Raw genomic sequence first — 20,008 nt, 5'->3', positions numbered from 1 at the left:
GTCCTGGGGGAAAAAGTGTGGGAACTCCCACCTAAGATCCACTCCCCCACCAGAAAAAAAAAAAAAATGATACGCTCATATGCATAATTACTAAACCGCATGTTTTTTTTTCGATCCACTGTACCTTAGTAATCCTTTATGTTACTGGCCGCTTCCTGTATATGGATTCATCGGGTATTCCGTCACTTCCTCGAAGAAGAAGCAAGTTCTTTCTAAATCCCGCGATAACTCGTGGCAGACCTCCGCAATGTCTCCTGGAAACAATGACAAAAGCTCCCAGGAGACATTGCGGCATCGAGGAAGTGACGGAATACCCGCACACTACCTGATGAATCCATATACAGGAAGCGGCCAGTAACATAAAGGATTACTAAGGTTCGCCTGCCCCTGACAGTGACTCGAGCTGGGCATCGCCGCTTAGTGAAGGATTGGCTCGGCAGCTCAGCTGCTCTAGTCTGCAAAGGGAACTGAGTTCCTGCTGTGAAAAAAGTGCAGGAACTCCGTTCCCACGCGTTCCCGCAGGACTTGAGCCCTGACTAGTATAGTTCCCCAAACCTAAAAATTAATTTAGCAGTTCCTCTGCGGTAGAAAGACTGCTTTAATGACTAACAGCTCTCATAGGAAAAATAATAATCTATCTATACTGTGTTACAGCTTCCAACCAAAAGGGTGGTTATAATTGGATCTGATCGGTGACCAGCAAACATCCAAGGGTGGGAAAGTCTAGTGTCAAGGTTGAGAAGGCTACAAATGGTCCAGTAAAAATGTATCAGAAGCTACAGTCAACACATTTTTTGACCAGTAACCTTGCCAAGTGGAGTCCATCAGGCACAGGGACAACGCCTGCATTCAGTTGGTGGTAATAACAAGTACACACACCTGAAACCTATAGCTACCATAGAATAGGAAGGTTGTGCATAGAGCTCATTACAGCTCCCCTACCCCCACCTAGAAATAGCATGATTACAGCTGCCATGTAGATGTCCAAAAGTTGAACTACAACACAGAATAAAGCCTGGGAGCACTGTATTGGGAAACCCTTCACAATACTACGAGGTGGTATCAAACAATTTTAAGACTAGTTTTTGCCAACAGATGGCAGCACAAGGCTGCATGCACAGTCACTGGGAGCGCCGACCTTCATAAGTCAGTGTGCATCGGGAAATGTGCAACTGGTGCTATTCTGATCACGTCTGCTAATTCATCATGGACAGCAATGATACCAATGATGACAACAACGGGGATGCTGCATTGAGTCATTCGAGGTGTTTTGAGTGGCACACGCGCTTCAAGTGCCGGAAGAACATCACTGGAAGATGACAAAAGATCAGGAAGACCTTCAACAAGCTCAAACTCTGAAAAAGTCTAAACCATTGGGTAACTTATGCATGATGATTAAAGAATAATCGCGCGTGTCACTCAAAACACCTCCAACTACTCATTGCAGTATCACTGTAAACTTGCCGAATCATGTCGAACGTCTCCATGGCAAATTTGCCCAGTTTCACACAGAATTTCACGTTTGCTCTTTTTTCTAACTTGCTGTCCAAGATGAAAAAGCAGACGTGGTCAGAGTAGCACCAGTTACACAGCTCCCGATGTCTTCTGGCACACTGACTTGTGAAGGTCAGTGCTCTCTGTGACTGGGCGTGCAGCCTTGTGCTGCCATCTATTGGCAAAAACGAGTCTAGAAATTTTTTGATACCACCTCGTATCTGCCCATTATTAGAGCTTACAGGGGTTGTAAACCTTTGTGTTTTTTTCATTCTTAATGCATCCTATGCATTAAGGTGAAAAAACACCTTGCAGTCACCGACCCCGCCGAGCTCCCGTTTTACTTACCCAAGCCCCGTATTTCCAAGGGCACGATCCCGCGTCGTTCTCCCCATGCCTGATCGGCTCTTTATTGGATAGATTGATAGCAGTGCAGCCATTGGCTCCCGCTGCTGTCAATCAAATCCAATGATATGGGGGCGTGGCCGAGTCATACAATCGAAGGCTTTGGACGCTGATTGTATGGCATGGGAGCGCGCCCGCTAGGTAACCCCCTCAGGACAGAGCTTCCCAGAGAGGGTTAGCTCTTGCGGGGAGGAGTCGCGAGAGCCACCGTGGGACCCCAGAAGAGGAGGATCGGGGCCATTCTGTGCAAAACGAACTGCACAGTGGAGTCAATTATGATATGTTTGTTTGTTATTTAAAAAAAAAATAATAATCATCAAAGCTTTAGTGTCACTTTAACCCCAGGCAAAGTTTTGTGTTTTGAATAGAAGAAAGAACACTATTAGCTAGATTCAGAGAGAGTTAGGCCGGCGACCTAACTCGGAATCTGCGCCGTCCTAAGTTTAAGTGTATTCTCAAACTGAGATACACTTAAACCTAGCTAAGATACGACAGCCTGCGTCGTCGTATCTCAGGCCTCGTACACACGACAGAGAAACTCGACGTGCTTGGCACGTCGAGTTCCTCGTCTCGTTTTGGGATGAAGCCGCCGAAGAGCTCGGCGGGCCGCCTTCTCCTATAGAACAACGCGGCCAACGAGAAAATAGAGAACATGTTCTCTATTTTCTCGTCGAGCTCCTCGGCGGCTCCATCGAGCCAAAACTGTACAGACGACAGAGATTCTCGGCAGAATCCGGGTTTTGACCGAGTTTCTCGGCGAATTCTGCCGAGAATCTCTGTCGTGTGTACGAGGCCTCAGGGTGCAATATTTAGGCTGGCCGCTAGGTGGCGCTTCCGTTGAGTTCGGTGTAGAATATGTAAATGACTAGATACGCCTATTCACGAACGTACGTGCGCCCGTCGCAGTAAAGATACGCCGTTTATGTAAGGCGTTTTCCGGTGTAAAGTTATTCCATCAAATAGCTGGCCTAGTTAATGTTAAGTATGGCCGTCGTTCCCGCGTCGAAATTTGAAAATTTTACGTCGTTTGTGTAAGTCGTCCGTGAATAGGGCTGGATGTAATTTACGTTCACGTCGAAACCAATACGTCCTTGCGACGTACTTTGGAGCAATGCACACTGGGATATGTACACGGACGGCGCATGCGCCGTTCGTAAAAAACGTCACTGATATCGGGTCACCCCTATTAACATAAAACACGCCCCCTCATCCTCATTTGAATTAGGCGCGCTTACGCCGGCCACATTTACGATACGCCGCCGTAAGTTAGGAGGCAAGTGCTTTGTGAATACAGTACTTGCCTCTCTGACTTACGGCGGCGTAGCGTAAATACGGTACGCTACGCCGCCTTAAAGATGCGCGCCCCTACATGAATCTAGCTATATGACCGCACTGGAAATATTTTTAATCACTTCCTGTCCCTGGGACACTAGTAAAGGTCCTAACAGGAAGTGGTGTAAAATCTTCCAACTGTGCAGACACTTCAATAAAAAAATAATAATAATAAAATAATAATAATAAATAATAAAAAATAAAAAAAACTGACAAAGGCTCCAACCCTTCCTTGATCTAAAACAAAATAAAAAGTTTTGTGCCGTTTACCTCCACAATTTGCTCCATATTCTGATCTTGGTTGAGCACAGGGAAGTTGTCCAATGAGGCGACATTAGAGCGGGCCTTCAGCTCCCGGTCCAGAATGGAATATTTCAGGGAGATGCGGATAGGATGTAGCTTATCTCGGATACTGTCCTGCGATGTATAAAATAAAACAAAAAACACTGATAAGCACAGACAGGAGCTAAAGAATTTCAGCTATAAATTGCAAGTATAAACAGATGCATGTTTTTTCAGCACGGAATGTTCCTTTAATAATGTGGTTTTGTGAGTACGCCATGGATTCTAATGATCTGTGGTATACTGTGCAAACGGTCTATTCTATGTCACACTCCTGTAACAAAAACTGTGTATTTAATGTGTTTAAACAAACTTTGGTAAAAAAAAAAAGAAGCAAACCACAATGGCATTTAGGTTAATAGGTGTGCATACAAACCTCAAACACAAAAATAATATGGAATATAAAAGAGACTCCAAAAAAACAAACAAAAAAGGGCCTGACTTTTAATGGAAAAGTAGTATCTGGACCTCGTAGGAGTGGTGTAGCGCTTCAATTTCAATTCTCGTTACACTACAAGCCAAGGAGACTGTGGAGGTCCTTTGGGGTGTAGACGTGGCCTGCCCAGGAACCAGATTATTTATGCCAACATCAATACCTTAAATTTAAAGAGGAAGTAAACCCTGATGGGTGTTACTTCCTCTTTGTTTCCCTGTAAAGGTAAAGCATAATGGACTACTAGGAGAAGCCCGCGATGTCCCCGTCTTAGTCGCCATTAGCGAGCAGCCATTCTACACCCCTCTTCTGGGGCCGCGAAGTCCGGCACTGTGACTGGCCAGGGACGCGTGACGTCACTCACGTGCGTGCGCGCGGGAGCCGCCTTTTACGGCATAATCTAGGCTTACCTGTAGGGTAAAGTGGTTGTAAAGGGTTTACAACCACTTTAATAATACCAGTAAGATAACCCTACGCATCCAGAGCTATCTTTCAACCAATAAAAGGGCAAAAATAATAAAATAATAAAAGAAATTACAGTTCCATACCCACAGTTTATCCAGAGGAAGGCAAAGAACCCCAGCTAAGCATCCTCATGCCTTAGTTTGGTTGCCCTTCTCCACTTTCTCCAGTTCCCCGATATCCTTTTTGAGAACTGGTGGCCAAAACTGAGCTGCATATTCCAAATGAGGTCTTACTAATTGTAACGGAATGGCCCGTGACACCCAGAGACTTCTGAAGGATGTGGGGTACTCCTGTGCCAGCTTCGCCAATGACTCTTGGGTCTAGGGTTATCCTATGTCCGATAGGGGCATAGGATGGCTGAAACTGATATCTCAGATTACATGAGATGGGACATTAATGATAATTCATATTCCATTGTGTGATGCTAATACTGTTTTGTGTCTATTGTACTAATTAAGTCTGTAAAGGTCAGATGTCTAACTTTGAGGTGTTAATGGAGTCTGGCTTCTGAAAGACATTTCATTGTGGATGCTAATGACACTGTATGGTGTGAAAAGTCTATTGATAAGGTGTGGAATGTGACTGAGCACCCTCTAAAGGTCAGACCTCTGTGTATTGTGTATCAGGTGTGAATAGCTTATTGTCGGAGACAGAACGTCTGACATAGGAATGTGTATTATGCAGGTGAATAGCTTATTTCGGAGTCAGGACGTCTGGGGGATAATTAACTCACCTGAATGTCATTATCTAAAAGAATGTGTAAAGTGGTGGGTGGAGTTGAGTCATTGTCCACTCTTAGTTTCAACTGTATATAACAAGCTGAGGTACCATTAAAAGTATTCATTGATTTTGGAACCAGTAACAGAGCTGTGTGTTGTCTCGTTATTCTGGGTAAATCCAATGGGTCCTGTCGGCTGGATTGTCGGATAAGATGTCGTGGGGCGATGGAATGGAAAATCGTAAACGGTGGTGACCGTTACACTAATGATTTGTACATGGGCAAAATTATATCTCTCTCTCTGGGAGTGACGACATCGCAGCTCCAGCCACTCACAGCGCTGGAGCCGCGATACCCGGAAGACATGCCGAGGGAAAATGTCATCTCCCTTGGTGTGGACCGGCAGAGATACCGACGCCTCGTTCTAAGGTAAGCATTTCATAATGAGCTAGTATGCGGTGCATACTAGCTCATTATGCCTTTTACCTTATAGGCGGGAAAAAAAAAAAAAATGTTATGACTAAGCAACCGCTTTAAGTGTATAACTTTACATTTATCAACATTAAATCTCATTTGCCACACCAATTAAGCAGTGCATTAAGGTCCAATTCTCTCTCCTTAGTCCTGCAGCACAGCCGGATGCAGAAGCCCAGGAGCCCGTTCACATTTCACATCACATGCAACTTCAAAAAAAGTTGGGCTGCACAACGATAACATCCTAAAACTCAAGTTATTTTATTGCGCTTGCAGAAAGGCATACCACACACACTGCAGACCTCCCACACAGCGCTAAAGCATTTCACCCCTGACAGGTCCACTTTGGCAAACCTTTATATTTACATCTAAGCAGAGGCTTCCTAATAATCAAATCTTATTGATAAATATGCTGTAAGCACTGTGGGCACAGAGCCTCACTCACCGCTAAGAGAAGCTTGAGGTTCTGACACGGAGTCTCAGGCATTGAGAAGAAGCCCTTGTATACGGCTCCAGGGGCCCCCTGAAACCTCACCCGGGTAGGTCGCCTGTCAAAATCAGCATCCAACGTGTATTGGAGGGCTGTGAGAATGATAAAAAACAATTTTATTGTGATTTGGATAATTCTCATCCTAATAGAGCAAATACAGAACAGAAAAATAACCAGCCTGTGAGCCACTGATGTGTTCACTAAGGTCCTCTGAGGGCTTCACAGAACAGCTGTATTTATACTGAGATTAAATTACACACAGGTGGACTCTATTTACTAATTAGGTGATTTCTAAAGGCAATTGGTTCCACTAGATTTTAGTTAGAGGTATGGGAGTAAAGGGGGCTGAATACAAATGCACCCCACACTTTTCCATATTTATTTGTAAAAGAATTTGAAAACCATTTATCATTTTCCTTCCACTTTACAATTATGTGTCACTTTGTGTTGGTCCATCACATAAAATCCCAAAAAAATACATTTACATTTTTGGTTGTAACATGACAAAATGTGAAAAATTTCAAGGGGTATGAATACTATTTATTTATTATTTTGCTATAATAAATATCCCAATTTTTAAAAAAAAAAACAATTGTTTTCCTCAGTTGAGGCCGATACGTATTCTTCTACATATTTTTGGTAAAAAAAAAATTAAAAAAAAATCACAATAAGCGTATATTGATTGGATTGCGCAAAAGTTATAGCGTCTACAAAATAGGGGATAGAATTATGGCATTTTTTTTATATCCGATGAAGCTGACTTTTATCAGTCTTGCCTACACACCATCAGTTAAAAAACCGATCGTGTCAGAACGCGGTGACGTAAAACACAACGACGTGCTGAGAAAAATTAAGTTCAATGCTTCCGAGCATGCGTCGACTTGATTCTGAGCATGCGTTGATTTTTAACTGATTGACGTGCCCGCAGACGATCGTTTTTTTCTATCGGTTTTTTAACCATCAGATCATTTTAAAACAAGTTCCTAGTTTTTTAACCAATGGATAAAAAAACGATGGGGCCCACACACGATCGGTTTGTCTGATGAGAACGGTCCATCATATCATTTTCATCAGACAAACCGATCGTGTGTACGCGGCATTAGTGCTCTGGATTGAGACAAGTACACAGTATTGAGGGATATGCTTTGTTCATATTTCATGTCTGAGGTTTACAACCACTTTAAGCATGCAACCAATGTCAAAAACCAAATGACACCTGCAAAACCCATACTTACTAATATTCCTCTTGTATCTGGTATTCCCAGTACTCAGTATGTATGAGAAGCAGAGACGGACATCCATGCTGTATGGAGGAAAGAAGTAAAATGCAATTAACATTTGTGGGAATGAAAAATTACACGTGGGTGCTCATCCGTGGCCCTCCAGCTGTTGCGCAACTACAAGTCCCATCATGCCCCTGCCTTTGGGAGTCATGCTTGTAACTGTCAGCTGCTTTCAATGCCTCATGGGACTTGTAGTTCCACAACAGCTGGAGGGCCACAGGTTGAGCACCCATGCTGTAGGAGATACTCAGAGTCTGGCAATATGTTACAGGGGCCTGTTAAAGATTATTGCGAATACAACCCATTGACAAAATCTGCACTACCACTGCTGCCTGCTGGGGTCCAAAGAGTGCAAGGTAAGTGGTACAGGGACAAGGTCATATGGAACCCAGGGCGAACATGCCAAACTGTCCCCCTCCAGATGTATGAGCATTATATGTCAGCAAAATTACCCCCCCCCCCCAAAAAGAGCACCAATTTGCATGCTTGCCCCCTAAGCATAAATCCCCCCTGCTCCCAGGACAAATCTACCCCCTTCTAAAATCCCCCACCTTAGCCCAAATCTTTGCGCACCCCGCCTCCATCCCCTTCCCAGCTCAAATCCTCTCTATCCACAAATCCCCCCCTCACAAATCTACCCCCCCTCCAAAAAAAAAAAATCACTCATCATAGCACAAATCCTTTGCCCCTCAAATGTCCCCTCCCAGTACACCCCCTCCCCCCCAATTCCAAATCCCCTCTCCCAGCACAAATTCCCCCCATTTATACTCCTAGCACAAATCCCCCCCCCCCCGATTTTCCCTCCTAGCACAAATACCCCCCAATCATCCCTGCTAGCACAAATACCCCCCCCCCCCAGAATAATCCATACCCCCTGTCATCTCCTAAATTCCCCCTCCCCAAATCTAATCCCATGATACCACAGTGCCCAGAGCAGTGGTCCCTCCTGCCCGCCCCTTGTCCCAGGCCCTGAGGGATTTGCAAGGTGGGCAATAGGGATATAGACAATATGGGCTCTTACCAGGAAGTTGAGGAACATTTATTGGGATCTACAAGAGTTGGTGTCACAGAAAACTCCTTAGAGATATTGATAACAGGACGAGATCTGTAAGAAAAATACGCTTAATAAAATGAACATATTTCTAAAATAAGACAAGTAAAGTCCATTTAAAATGCATCCAAACCTAAAAGCAAAAATATCATGTATTGCAGCTTACCGGTTCTTAGATATGTTAACGGCATTTGTCTTTTTTGTAGGATTTTTTTACTTTTTTTTCATCCTGTAATTGTGCAAATAACACACTTCCAGCCCTCAGGTTACTACGCTCACTTCCCCACTGTATCTATGGAAGAATCCATGGATGCCGCCTCCGAGGCCGGACTTCAAGCATGTCTGCTATTGTTCCTCTCCATTTTTTGGGGATGGGTAGATATTTAAACACAGCATCAACCTTAATATGTATATAGAGGGTTGTCATATTTGCTCATTACATTACACAACCGGCTCTTTTGAGGGCAATCATAATGCTGATGCGGCCCACGATGAAATTAAGTTTGACACCCCTGGTCTAGGGGTATTATTTTTCTTGCTTTATTGAAAAAAACTTTAACTTGGATGAGTGCAGACTAACCATGAGATACTCCAGAAGCATTAACTTGAGGACACCCATCTTCCTCTTAGTGATTCTTAGGCATAGTCCTTGCAGCAGCAAATGATGGGCTGAGCTACACAGGGATTCCCTCTGTTCCAGGCTCCACTATTTATGCTCCCTCCAAGCCACCACCTGGGCACCCTCCCCCATGGATTGCCTGGGGTTGCATAAATATTCAGCTTCTGATTTGAGTCTCCCAACCCACTACTTTCCAGAACCCCTTAGAAGGGAGGATGAAGAAGTCAATCCTGCAACCAGTGAGACACAGAACAGCCCAACCAATCGCAAGCAGCTTAATTGATAACAGGGGAGCTTAAGACTAAATTAACCGAACCTAGCACCTATCTAGGATGGATGGGGTTTGCTTCCCTTGTGCCATGGCAGGTACCTGGAGGCCCCACTCATTATTTCTGTGTTCGGTGCATTGAGGATAAGCCCCACTAGTAGTCTCCCCCTCATGAACATGTGTGGAGAGAGGGTCAAGGTTAAAGGTGTTGTAAAGGCACATGTTTTTTCACCTTAATGCGTTCTATGCATTAAGGTGAAAAAACATCTGACGATTAGCGACCCCCAGCCCCCCGTTTACTTACCTGAGCCCTCGAAAGTCCCACGTCGTGAACGCGCTGGCTTCTCGGCTCATTCATTGGATGATTGATAGCAGCGCAGCCATTGGCTACTGCTGCTGTCAATCAAATCAATGACGCAGCTCGCCAGGGAATGGGGCCGAGTGATTCAGTTGGCGTCTATGGCCGCCGACTGTATTATGGGAGCGCGCCCGCAACCCTTGGGATAGAGCGTCCCATAAGGGGGTTAGCTGATGCAGGGAGGAGCCGAGACAGCCGCCGAGGGACCCCAGAAAACCAGAATCGGGGCCACTCTGTGCAAAACGAACTGCACAGTGGAGGTAAGTATTACATGCTTGTTATTTAATAAAAAAGGAACCTTTACAGCCCCTTTGACGTTGCAGTGCTAAGCCTCAAGTTAAATAACCTAGATCAGGGGTCTCCAAACTGCGGCCCGAGGGCCGGATGTGGCCCTTTGCTAGCCTTCATCCAGCCCTTGGGGCAGTATTGCTTCCAATGATATGAGTCATTATTCCTCCCAATGGCACCAACAATGGGACACTATCTCTTAGACTAATAGCAATTATGGAGCCCTATTCTTCCTCCTACTGCCCACCAACACTGGGGTCATGTTTATTCTCACTGATGCTCGGCCCTGGGGCATTTTCTACCCGATCCGGCCCCCCTGAAGTCTGAAAGACCGTAAACTGGCCCTTTGCTTGAAAAGTATGGAGACCCCTGGGTCCTAGATCAATTCGTTTTACTCAAATTCAACCAGCTGGCCATCGAGATATACCATCGACTTACCTCAGCAGGGCAATTTGGTCCGCCAAACTTCCCACAAGCAGGTCTGGGTAGGAGTTTTCATCAACATCGAGACCACCACTGATTGAGTATCCAAATGTTGGTATCCCACCAATCTGAGATCCTTCAATAATCTACAGGTGGTGAAAATCAAAAAACAGGAATGATGTTTATCTTATAGAACATGGTGGTAGTTCAGTGGTAAGAAAAAAAAAAATTTATATATATATATAAATAAATAAATATATATATATATATATATATATATATATATATATATATAAAAAGCGGTGACCATACACAGGTAAATCATCATTCAACTGTTCTATTCTGAAAAGCAGTCATTGTATGGGATAGTCAAAGCTTTCAAGGCTAAGAGCTATACTCAGATATCCAGAAGATTCAACCAGGAAGTCTCCATCTGTATGTTGTTCAGCTCTTATATGTCAACTTCTATATGGGCATTTACCACCCACACGGAAAGACAAATTTGTTGCAGACCCTACCACCTGCAGCTAACGCAGAGGAAGGGTGGCGTCTGACTGTGTATGGTCATCTTCAGAGGTGAACAGAGAGGAATGGAGAGGAGGTCTTTACCTGACTTGGTTTGGACTGCAGCCCACTGGACTTGCTGTGGTAGATGTACACTTTGCCCATTTCTTCAAAAGGAGCACCCACTGCCAGATCTGCCATAAAACAATGGATGGTTAGATTCCCCTTTTGGGTAATGTTCCCTTTATATAATTTTTGAGGTTGACCAACACCCAACATACTGTATTGCCCCGTACATACGGTCAGATTTTCCAACAAGAAAAGTCCAATGTGAGCTTTTGGTTGGAAATTCTAACCCTGTGTAGGCTCCATCGGACTTTTCCTGTCGGAATTTCTGCCAACAAAAATTTGAGAGCTGGTTCTCGAAAAATTCTGATTGTCTGTAGCAATTTCGACACGCAAAATTCCGACGCATGCTCGGAAACAATTAGATGCATGCTCGGAAGCATTGAACTTAATTTTCTCGTGTTGTACGTCACCGCATTCTTGACAGTCGAAAGTTCAGAGAACGTTTGTGTGACCGTGTGTATGCAAGCCAAGCTTTAACGGAATTTAGTCGGAAAAACCACCCAAGGGTTTTCCGACGGAAAATCCAATCGTGTGTAGGCAACATAAGTCATGTATCTACATAGAAAGGTTGGGACAATCCAAACTGAAATACAGGCTATTAACTTTACTTCCCTTCTACATTGTGGACTTGGTGTTGTCAATTCTACTACTTCCTGTATAACCTCTGTATAACTTCCTGGTGGCCATTGTCATCAAGTCAGAAAGTAAGGAAAAACTCAAATTTTGTTGTCACGAGAGCAAGATGAGAAGGAGATTCTTTCAATGGGGACTCCTGTTCCTGCGACAACTCTCTAAGATGGTAAATACGTTTGTAGATGGTGTGGTGGCAATAACACACACAGTCCAAGTTTGGTGAACGAAAGAATGCAACGACAGTTTACAATAAACTGGGTGAGAAGGCAACCCAACCGGGAACACTCACAGGTCCAACAGCATGTAGAGAGCAGGTTTCAGCCAAACTGACAGCGCCTGTTAGGAGGGGCAGAGTGCTGCCTGGCCGTCTCAGGCCCAAGCGGGAAGATGTCCAGAGAAGTTGTGAGCTCTACTCTTTCCCTCATCATGAACCTTTCCCTAACAGGCGGGGAACCTGTCCCTTCTCCACCCACTCCCAAACCTGACACCCACTCCCAAACCTGACAGCCAGGGCCTTAAATAGGCTCTGCCTGACCAAAGATGGCTGCCGGAGTCACATGGGGTGGCAGCATCCAATTGGATAACTTCCCCAGCAAACCAGAAAACCATAGAGAAACCATGTTCCTCTAGACTTCCCCTCCAACTGCAGTGTCGCTTCAGAAAAGCACCACCTGCAGTGGAGATAGTAGACTGGACCTGCCTACACGTTCTTGGTAGCATTTTCCTCTCATTTCCCGTTGAGTCTCCAGGACAGGAAATAACTAGGAAATAGTAACTTGATATGGTGTCTTACCCTTCCCTACTCAATCCCCCCAAAGAAGAAAAAAACTTTGCCTTTACATAGACTTTAGCGGAAACCTCCTGTTGGCTATCATCAGGCAATAAGCTGGATACACAGTTGAAATACTTGGGCTGTTTTAACTACCATAGGATTCATAATTCTCTTCAGCCACCTTTGTAATCTAGGCTCCCCTGCCTATCTGGCACAACCAGATCCTTCACCTCCACTGTAGCAACTGCACATCCTGAACAAAAACACACTCCCCAGCCAGCTGATGAAACAATGAAGAAGCAGTACACTGCTAAAGTTGACCATGAATGGATCGGAATCCGTCTGGTTCAGCCAGTGATATCAGTACAAAGGGAACTTACATATAATTAAATAACAACAGCACTGTAGAATAGAATGTGACTTCACCACACTCCCAATGTGTGGCATAGTCACAAGCGTCAGCTCCACCCTATGTGTTTCGTCACAAATTAAGTCTCCCAAAACAGTGATGTTGTTTTTTAGTCACAAGCGTCAGCTCCACCCTATGTGTTTCGTCACAAATGAAGTCTCCCAAAACAGTGATGTTGTTTTTTAATTACACGTGGGTTCCTTTTTGTGTTTTGATCAAATATTATTGAACGTTTTTAGGTTATGTTTTCCTATCTTCCCATAAGTATATTCGAGAGTCGGAGGGGAGTAATGATTGTATTCAAAGGCATAACCTTATTGGATCGGATTTGTATCAAGCCATATCTGACTGGTATAGAGGGTCAAAGATTTGATGTTTCTTAGCATCCCCAGCTGTCATATAACTGTGCTCTATGAGCAGTATTACATGAATGGATGGATTTAAGTTTGGTATACATTAGTAGAATTTTGTTCAGTATTTTTAATTTCAATATTCTAATCGTTAGTCTTATCTAATCTTTATCTGATCGATAATATAATATTCCAACTGCTGTCTAATATGGGAGTCCTGTGTGTCTATTCTTCTATAACCCTATGATTCCATATAGTGCTATATTTTAAGTGTCTCTTTACCAGTGAATCCATCCTGGTTAATGTCGCCAATGTTTGCCACGGCAAAACCAAAGCCGGAAGCCGCTGGCCCATACAACACCAAAGAGGGCTTGTCGATGAAACTGCCAACCTCGTTGTTATAAATGTACACGGCTCCGCCCACATCCGCCTTCCGGTCAAAATAATATGGAGCTCCGACCACAATCTCTTGCCAGCTGTGAATAAAGAGGATATTATGAGCTATCAGGATGAATGTGATGGTATATCAGAGCCAGCAGAAACAAAAAAAGGAAGCCACATATCAGGCTTCAGTGACAAAAATTGGCTTTCACAACACTTTATATAAATTATTTAATATATATACATAGCATCTCTCTCTCGCTATAAATGAACTTGTCAAAAGTATTGGGACACCTGCCTTTACACACACATGAACTATAATGGCATCTCAGTCTTATAGCTGGATTCAGTAAGAGCGCCGCATCTTTAAGGCGGCGTAGCGTATCGTATTTAAGCTACGCCGCCTTAAGTCAGAGAGGCAAGTACTGTATTCACAAAGTACTTGCCTCCTAACTTACGGCGGCGTAGCGTAAATTGGGCCGGCGTAAGCGCGCCTAATTCAAATTAGGATGAGGGGGCGTGTTTTATGTTAATGGGGGGTGACCTGACGTGATTGACGTTTTTTACGAACGGTGCATGCGCCGTCCGTGTACATATCCCAGTGTGCATTGCGCTAAAAAGTACGCCGCAAGGACGTATTGGTTTCGACGTGAACGTAAATTACGTCCAGCCCTATTCACGGACGACTTACGCAAACGACGTAAAATTTTCAAATTTCGACGCGGGAACGACGGCCATACTTAACATTGACTAGGCCAGCTATTTGATGGAATAACTTTACGCCTGAAAACGCCTTACGTAAACCGCGTATCTTTACTGTGACGTGCGCACGTACATTCGTGAATAGGCATATCTAGTCATTTACATATTCTACGCCGAACTCAACGGAAGCGCCACCTAGCGCCCAGCCTAAATATTGCACCCTAAGATACGACGGCGCAGGCTGTTGTATCTTACCTAGGTTTAAGTGTATCTCAGTTTGAGAATACACTTAAACTTAGGACGGCGCAGATTCCGAGTTAGGTCGGCGTATCTACTGATACGCCGGCCTAACTCTCTCTGAATCTAGCTATTAGTCTGTAGGGTTCAATATTGACTTGGCCCACCCTTTGCAGCTATAACAGCTTCAACTCTTCTGGGAAGGCTGTCCACAAGGTTTAGGAGTGTCTGTGGGAATGTTTGACGAGGTCAGATATTTGTGAGGTCAGGCACTGATGTGGCTGAGCATCATGAATGCTGCGGCCAGACTCATCCACCTTACCAATCGTTCTGTGTCTGCTACTCCTCTGTCAATCCCTCCACCGATTCCAGCTTACCCAATACATTGCATTCAAAATACTAACAACTACCGTATTTATCGGCGTATAACACGCGCCGGCGTATAACACGCACCCTGATTTTAAGAAGGGAAGTTTCAGGAAAAAGCGTATTTTTAAAATAAACAACTTTGAAGCAAATTAAGGTGCCCATCAATGTCCTCAGTGCAGCCCAAATAAAGTCCCCAATGCAGCCAGACCACTGTCCCCAATGCAGCCAGACCATTGTCCTCAATGCAGCCAGACCACTGTCCCCAATGCAGCCAGACCACTGTCCCCAATGCAGCCAGACCACTGTCCTCAATGCAGCCAGACCACTGTCCCCAATGCAGCCAGACCACTGTCCCCAATGCAGCCAGACCATTGTCCTCAATGCAGCCAGACCACTGTCCCCAATGCAGCCAGACCACTGTCCTCAATGCAGCCAGACCACTGTCCCCAATGCAGCCAGACCACTGTCCCCAATGCAGCCAGACCACTGTCCCCAATGCAGCCAGACCATTGTCCCCAATGCAGCCAGACCACTGTCCCCAATGCAGCCAGACCATTGTCCCCAATGCAGCCAGACCACTGTCCCCAATGCAGCCAGACCATTGTCCCCAATGCAGCCCGATTATCGTTCCCAATAGAGCCTGATTAATGCCTTCATTTGCAGCCTCACCTGCAGTCTCAATCAGGAAATCACTGAGCCGTCATCTCCTCTCCATTCATCTCTCACGTTACACACGCACAGTCCCGCCTCCGCCATCGGCATTGGACCAGCTACTCTGATAGGCAGAACACTAGTCCTATGCCAGTGGCGGAGGCGGGACTGTGTGTGTGTGTGTGAAGTGGGAGCCGAGGAGGCGAGTGGAGAGGAGATGACGGCTCGATGAGGTACGCTGTCGGCGTATAACACTCACCCCTACTTTGCCCCCGATTTTCAGGGGAAAAAAGTGAGTGTTATACGCCTATAAATACGGTACTTACTAAGGCTGCTTTCACATTGGGCAGTAGAGGTGCGGTGGCGGTATAGCCGCGATATTTGTAGCGACGCTATACCGTCGTATTTACCGCGATATTCGGGTGCTAGCAATGCGGTTTTAGCCCCCGCTAGCGGCCGAAAAAGGGTTAATACCGCCCGCAATGCGCCTCTGCATGGGAAGGCGCGGTATAGGAGCGGTACACACCCCGCTCCTATACCGCTCCAAAGATGCGGCTAGCAGGACTTTTGGAGCGGTCCTGCTACTGCACCGCTTCAGTGTGAAAGCCTTCAGGCTTTCACATTGAAGCCTGCAGGGCATGATTTTTTAATGCGGTATAGCAGCGCTATTTTTAGCGCTGTACCGCATGAAAAACGCCTCAATGTGAAAGGGGCCTAAGCAATCCACAATTTAGCCCCCAGCTACATCCTAGTCTCAAAATACCAAGCAAATAGTTCTCTTTGTTCCTCTCAAGACCTCCTGCCCTCTAGCTCCCTCGTCACCTACCCCCATGCTCGCCTCCAGGACTTTTCCAGAGCCTTTCCAATCCTATGGAACTCCTTACCCCAACCTGTCCAATTATCTCCTACTCTATTAGCTTTTAGACCAGTGGTCATCAACCCTGATCTCAGGGCCCACTAACAGGCCAGATTTGCAAGATAACTGAAATACATCACAGGTGATATCATTTGCTCCTCAGTGATTGCAGAATTCTAGTCTGCATCTCCCCAAGGTAATACATAAAACCTGGCCTGTTAGTGGGCCCTGAGGACAGGGTAGATGAACACTGTTTTAGACGATCCCTGAAAACCCTCCTCTTCAGAGAAGCCTATCCTACCCACAACTAACAACTGTATTTTCATTTTCTCCATCAGTTCATCCCCCACAGTTATTACCTTTTGTATCACTTGACCCTCCCTTCTAGATTGTAAGCTCTAACGAGCCGGGCCCTCTGATTCCTCCTGTATTGAATAGCATTGTAACTGTACTGTCTGTCCTCCTGTTGTAAAGCGCTGCGCAAACTGTTGGTACTATATAAATCCTGTATAATAATAATGAGAAGGCCTGGCTCGCAGTCTCCACTCTAATTCATCCCAAAGGTGTTCTATGGGGTTGAGGTCAGGACTCTGTGCAGGCCAATCAAGTTCCTTGACCCCAAACTCGCTCATCCATATCTTTAAGGACCTTGCTTTGTGCACTGGCCCAAATCATTAGGTCGAGGGGGGATTATGGTTTGGGGTTGTTTTTCAGGAGTTGGGCTTGGCCCTGTAGCCCCTTCTTGTTCCAACATGACTGCTCACCTGTGCACAAAGCAAGGTCTATAAAGACATGGATGAGCGATTTTGGGGTGGAGGAACTTGACTGGCCTGCCCTCAACCTGATAGAACACCTTTGGGATGAATTAGAGCGGAGACTGCGAGCCAGGCCTTCTCTTCCAACATCAGTGCCTGACCTCACAAATGCTCTTCTGGAAGAATGGTCCAACATTCCCATAGACACTTCTAAACCTTGCGGACAGCCTTCCTGTAGGTGTTGAAGCGGTTATAGCTGCAAAGGTGCAATATTGAATCCCACGGACTAAGACTGGGATGCCATTAAAGTTCATGTGTGTGTGTAAAGGCAGGCGTCCCATTATTTTTAACAATATAGGGCTAGATTCAGCAAAGAATTACGCCGGCGTATCCATAGATACGCCGCGTAAATTCAAAGCTGCGCCGGCGTATCTACTTTCTGTATTCAGAAAGCAAGATACGCCGACATTAGCCTACAATCCGACTGGCGTAATTCTATTACGCCGTCGTATCTTAGGGTGCATTCTCACGCTGGCGGCTAGGTGGCGCTTCCGTTGTTTTCGGCGTAGAATATGCAAATTACCTAGTTACGTCGATTCACAAACGTACGTGCGCCCGGCGTTAGTTTTTTACGTCGTTTGCGTGAGGCTTTTTCGGCGTAACGTTGTGCCTGCTTCTATGAGGCGCACTCAATGTTAAGTATGGACGTCGTTCCCGCTTCGATGTTTGAATTTTTTACGTCGTTTGCGTAAGTCGTTCGCGTTCAAGTCGAAACCAATGACGTCCTTGCGACGTCATTTGGAGCAATGCACACTGGGATATGTACACTGACGGCGCATGCGCCGTTTGTACAAAACGTCAATCACGTCAGGTCAACACACATTAACATAAAACACGCCCCCCCTTACATATTTGAATTACGCGCGCTTACGCCGGCCCTATTTACGCTACGCCGCCGCAACTTACGGAGCAAGTGCTTTGTGAATACTGCACTTGTTCCTGTAAGTTGCGGCGGCGTAGCGTAAATACGATACGCTGCGCCGCCGTTAGATTGCGCGCCCCTACCTGAATCTAGCCCATAGTGTATGTTCTGGAAAGGGTTCTAAATTGGAGAAGAAGTATCAGACATCATAATGGATGTGCATTTCTTAAGCACATGTCCATTATGAATATTAATGATCCCCAGTGGATAAAGGATCCAGTCCACAACCTCGTACTGCAGGAAAAGCTGGTTTTGCTGGTTTTCTTTAATGGGCTATTCATTATTATCTTGCTATTTTTGGCTGGAGTTCTGCTATAACCCATTTACTGCCACCGACATATGCCATACGGGAGTTTTGCATGCACTGAGTGTATGTAAATCTGACAAGTCGGCAGGAAGATGGAAGCACTGCCAGATTACTTCCACACACCCCCGTTACTGACAAATGACTCCTGACCCTCTGTCTGGACAGTGCTGATTTGCCCTGTGTTGACTCCCCCCCCCCCCCCCAAAAAAAAACTGAGCATGTGCAGAGTGCCCCCAAGGCTCTGTTCTATCAGGAGATGGATTGGGGACAGTGTGGAAAAAGGGGAGGATCATAGAAGACAGCCTTTTTCACACAATGCATAGGATTAACCTCCTATGCTGGAAGTTCCGACAGCAAAAGTCTGATGTGAGTTTTGAACGGAAATTCCCACCGTGTGTATGCTCCATCGGACTTTTGCTGTCGGAATTTCCGCCAACAAAAGATTGAGAGCTGATTCTCAAATTTTCAGACGGAAAAAATTCCTATTGGAAAATCCGATCGTCTGTAGCAATTCCGACGCATGCTCGGAAGCATTGAACTTAATTTTCTCGGCTCGTCGTAGTGTTGTACGTCACCGTGTTCTTGACGGACAAAAGTTCAGAGAACTTTTGTGTGACCGTGTGTATGCAAGCCAAGCTTGAGCGGAATTCCGTCGGAAAAACCATCCAAGGTTTTTCCGATGGAAAATCCGATCGTGTGTACGCGGCATTACTTTACACAGGGAGCATAACAAGCATGCTTTACTACAGGGGTTGACAAATTTGCTTGGAATCTAGGAGCCAGCTAAAAAAGTTAGGAGCCAGAAAACGCGCTCCCCGTCCCGACGAGCTTGCGCGCAGAAGCGAACACTTACGTGAGCAGCGCCCGCATATGTAAACGGTGTTCAAACCACACATGTGAGGTATCGCCGCGATTGGTAGAGCGAGAGCAATAATTCTAGCCCTAGTCCTCCTCTGTAACTCAAAACATGCAATCTGTAGATTTTTTTAAACGTCGCCTATGGAGATTTTAAAGGGTAAAAGTTTGTCGCCATTCCACGAGCGGACGCAATTTTGAAGCGTGACATGTTGGGTATCAATTTACTTGGTGTAACATTATCTTTTATAATATTAAAAAAAAATGGGGATAACTTTACTGTTGTCTTATTTTTTAATTAAAAAAAGTGTAATTTTTTCCCAAAAAAGTGCGCTTGTAAGACCGCTGCTCAAATACGACGTGACAGTAAGTATTGCAACGATCGCCATTTTATTCGCTAGGGTGTTAGGATAAAAAATATATATAATGTTTGGGGGTTCTAATTAGAGGGAAGAAGATGGCAGTGAAAATAGTGAAAAATAGTGAAAAATTACATTAGAATTGCTGTTTAACTTGTAATGCTTAACTTGTAATATAAACGGCCACCACCAGATGGTGCCAGCTCACAATGGCGACCTGGCGACCGGGATTTGTCGAGCCCTGCTTTACTACATATACAGATTGATTTTACTGTTGTGGGTTTAGTACCATTTTTAATGCATGATGTAGAATG

At 45.2% G+C, this 20,008-nt stretch overlaps 1 protein-coding gene across 2 annotated transcripts in view; it reads right to left on the bottom strand.

Moving 5' to 3' along the window:
- Positions 1 to 20,008, bottom strand: part of ITGA3 (integrin subunit alpha 3) — a 128,000-nt gene that overhangs the window by 38,235 nt on the left and 69,757 nt on the right. For both annotated transcript variants that reach the window (XM_040330811.1, XM_040330812.1), the window contains exons 7-13: positions 13,523 to 13,716; positions 11,053 to 11,141; positions 10,459 to 10,589; positions 8,458 to 8,541; positions 7,389 to 7,456; positions 6,109 to 6,245; positions 3,502 to 3,648 (exon numbers count right to left, since the gene is read on the bottom strand). In XM_040330811.1, the coding sequence (XP_040186745.1) occupies positions 3,502 to 3,648; positions 6,109 to 6,245; positions 7,389 to 7,456; positions 8,458 to 8,541; positions 10,459 to 10,589; positions 11,053 to 11,141; positions 13,523 to 13,716 (850 nt within the window). The remainder of the gene's footprint in view (positions 1 to 3,501; positions 3,649 to 6,108; positions 6,246 to 7,388; positions 7,457 to 8,457; positions 8,542 to 10,458; positions 10,590 to 11,052; positions 11,142 to 13,522; positions 13,717 to 20,008) is intronic.

The sequence above is a fragment of the Rana temporaria genome, chromosome 12, assembly GCF_905171775.1.
Source record: "Rana temporaria chromosome 12, aRanTem1.1, whole genome shotgun sequence".
In the NCBI taxonomy this organism is placed as follows: Eukaryota; Metazoa; Chordata; class Amphibia; order Anura; family Ranidae; genus Rana; species Rana temporaria.
The sequence above is the reverse complement of the archived record's forward strand: the minus strand, read 5'-3'. Positions and strand labels throughout refer to the sequence as shown.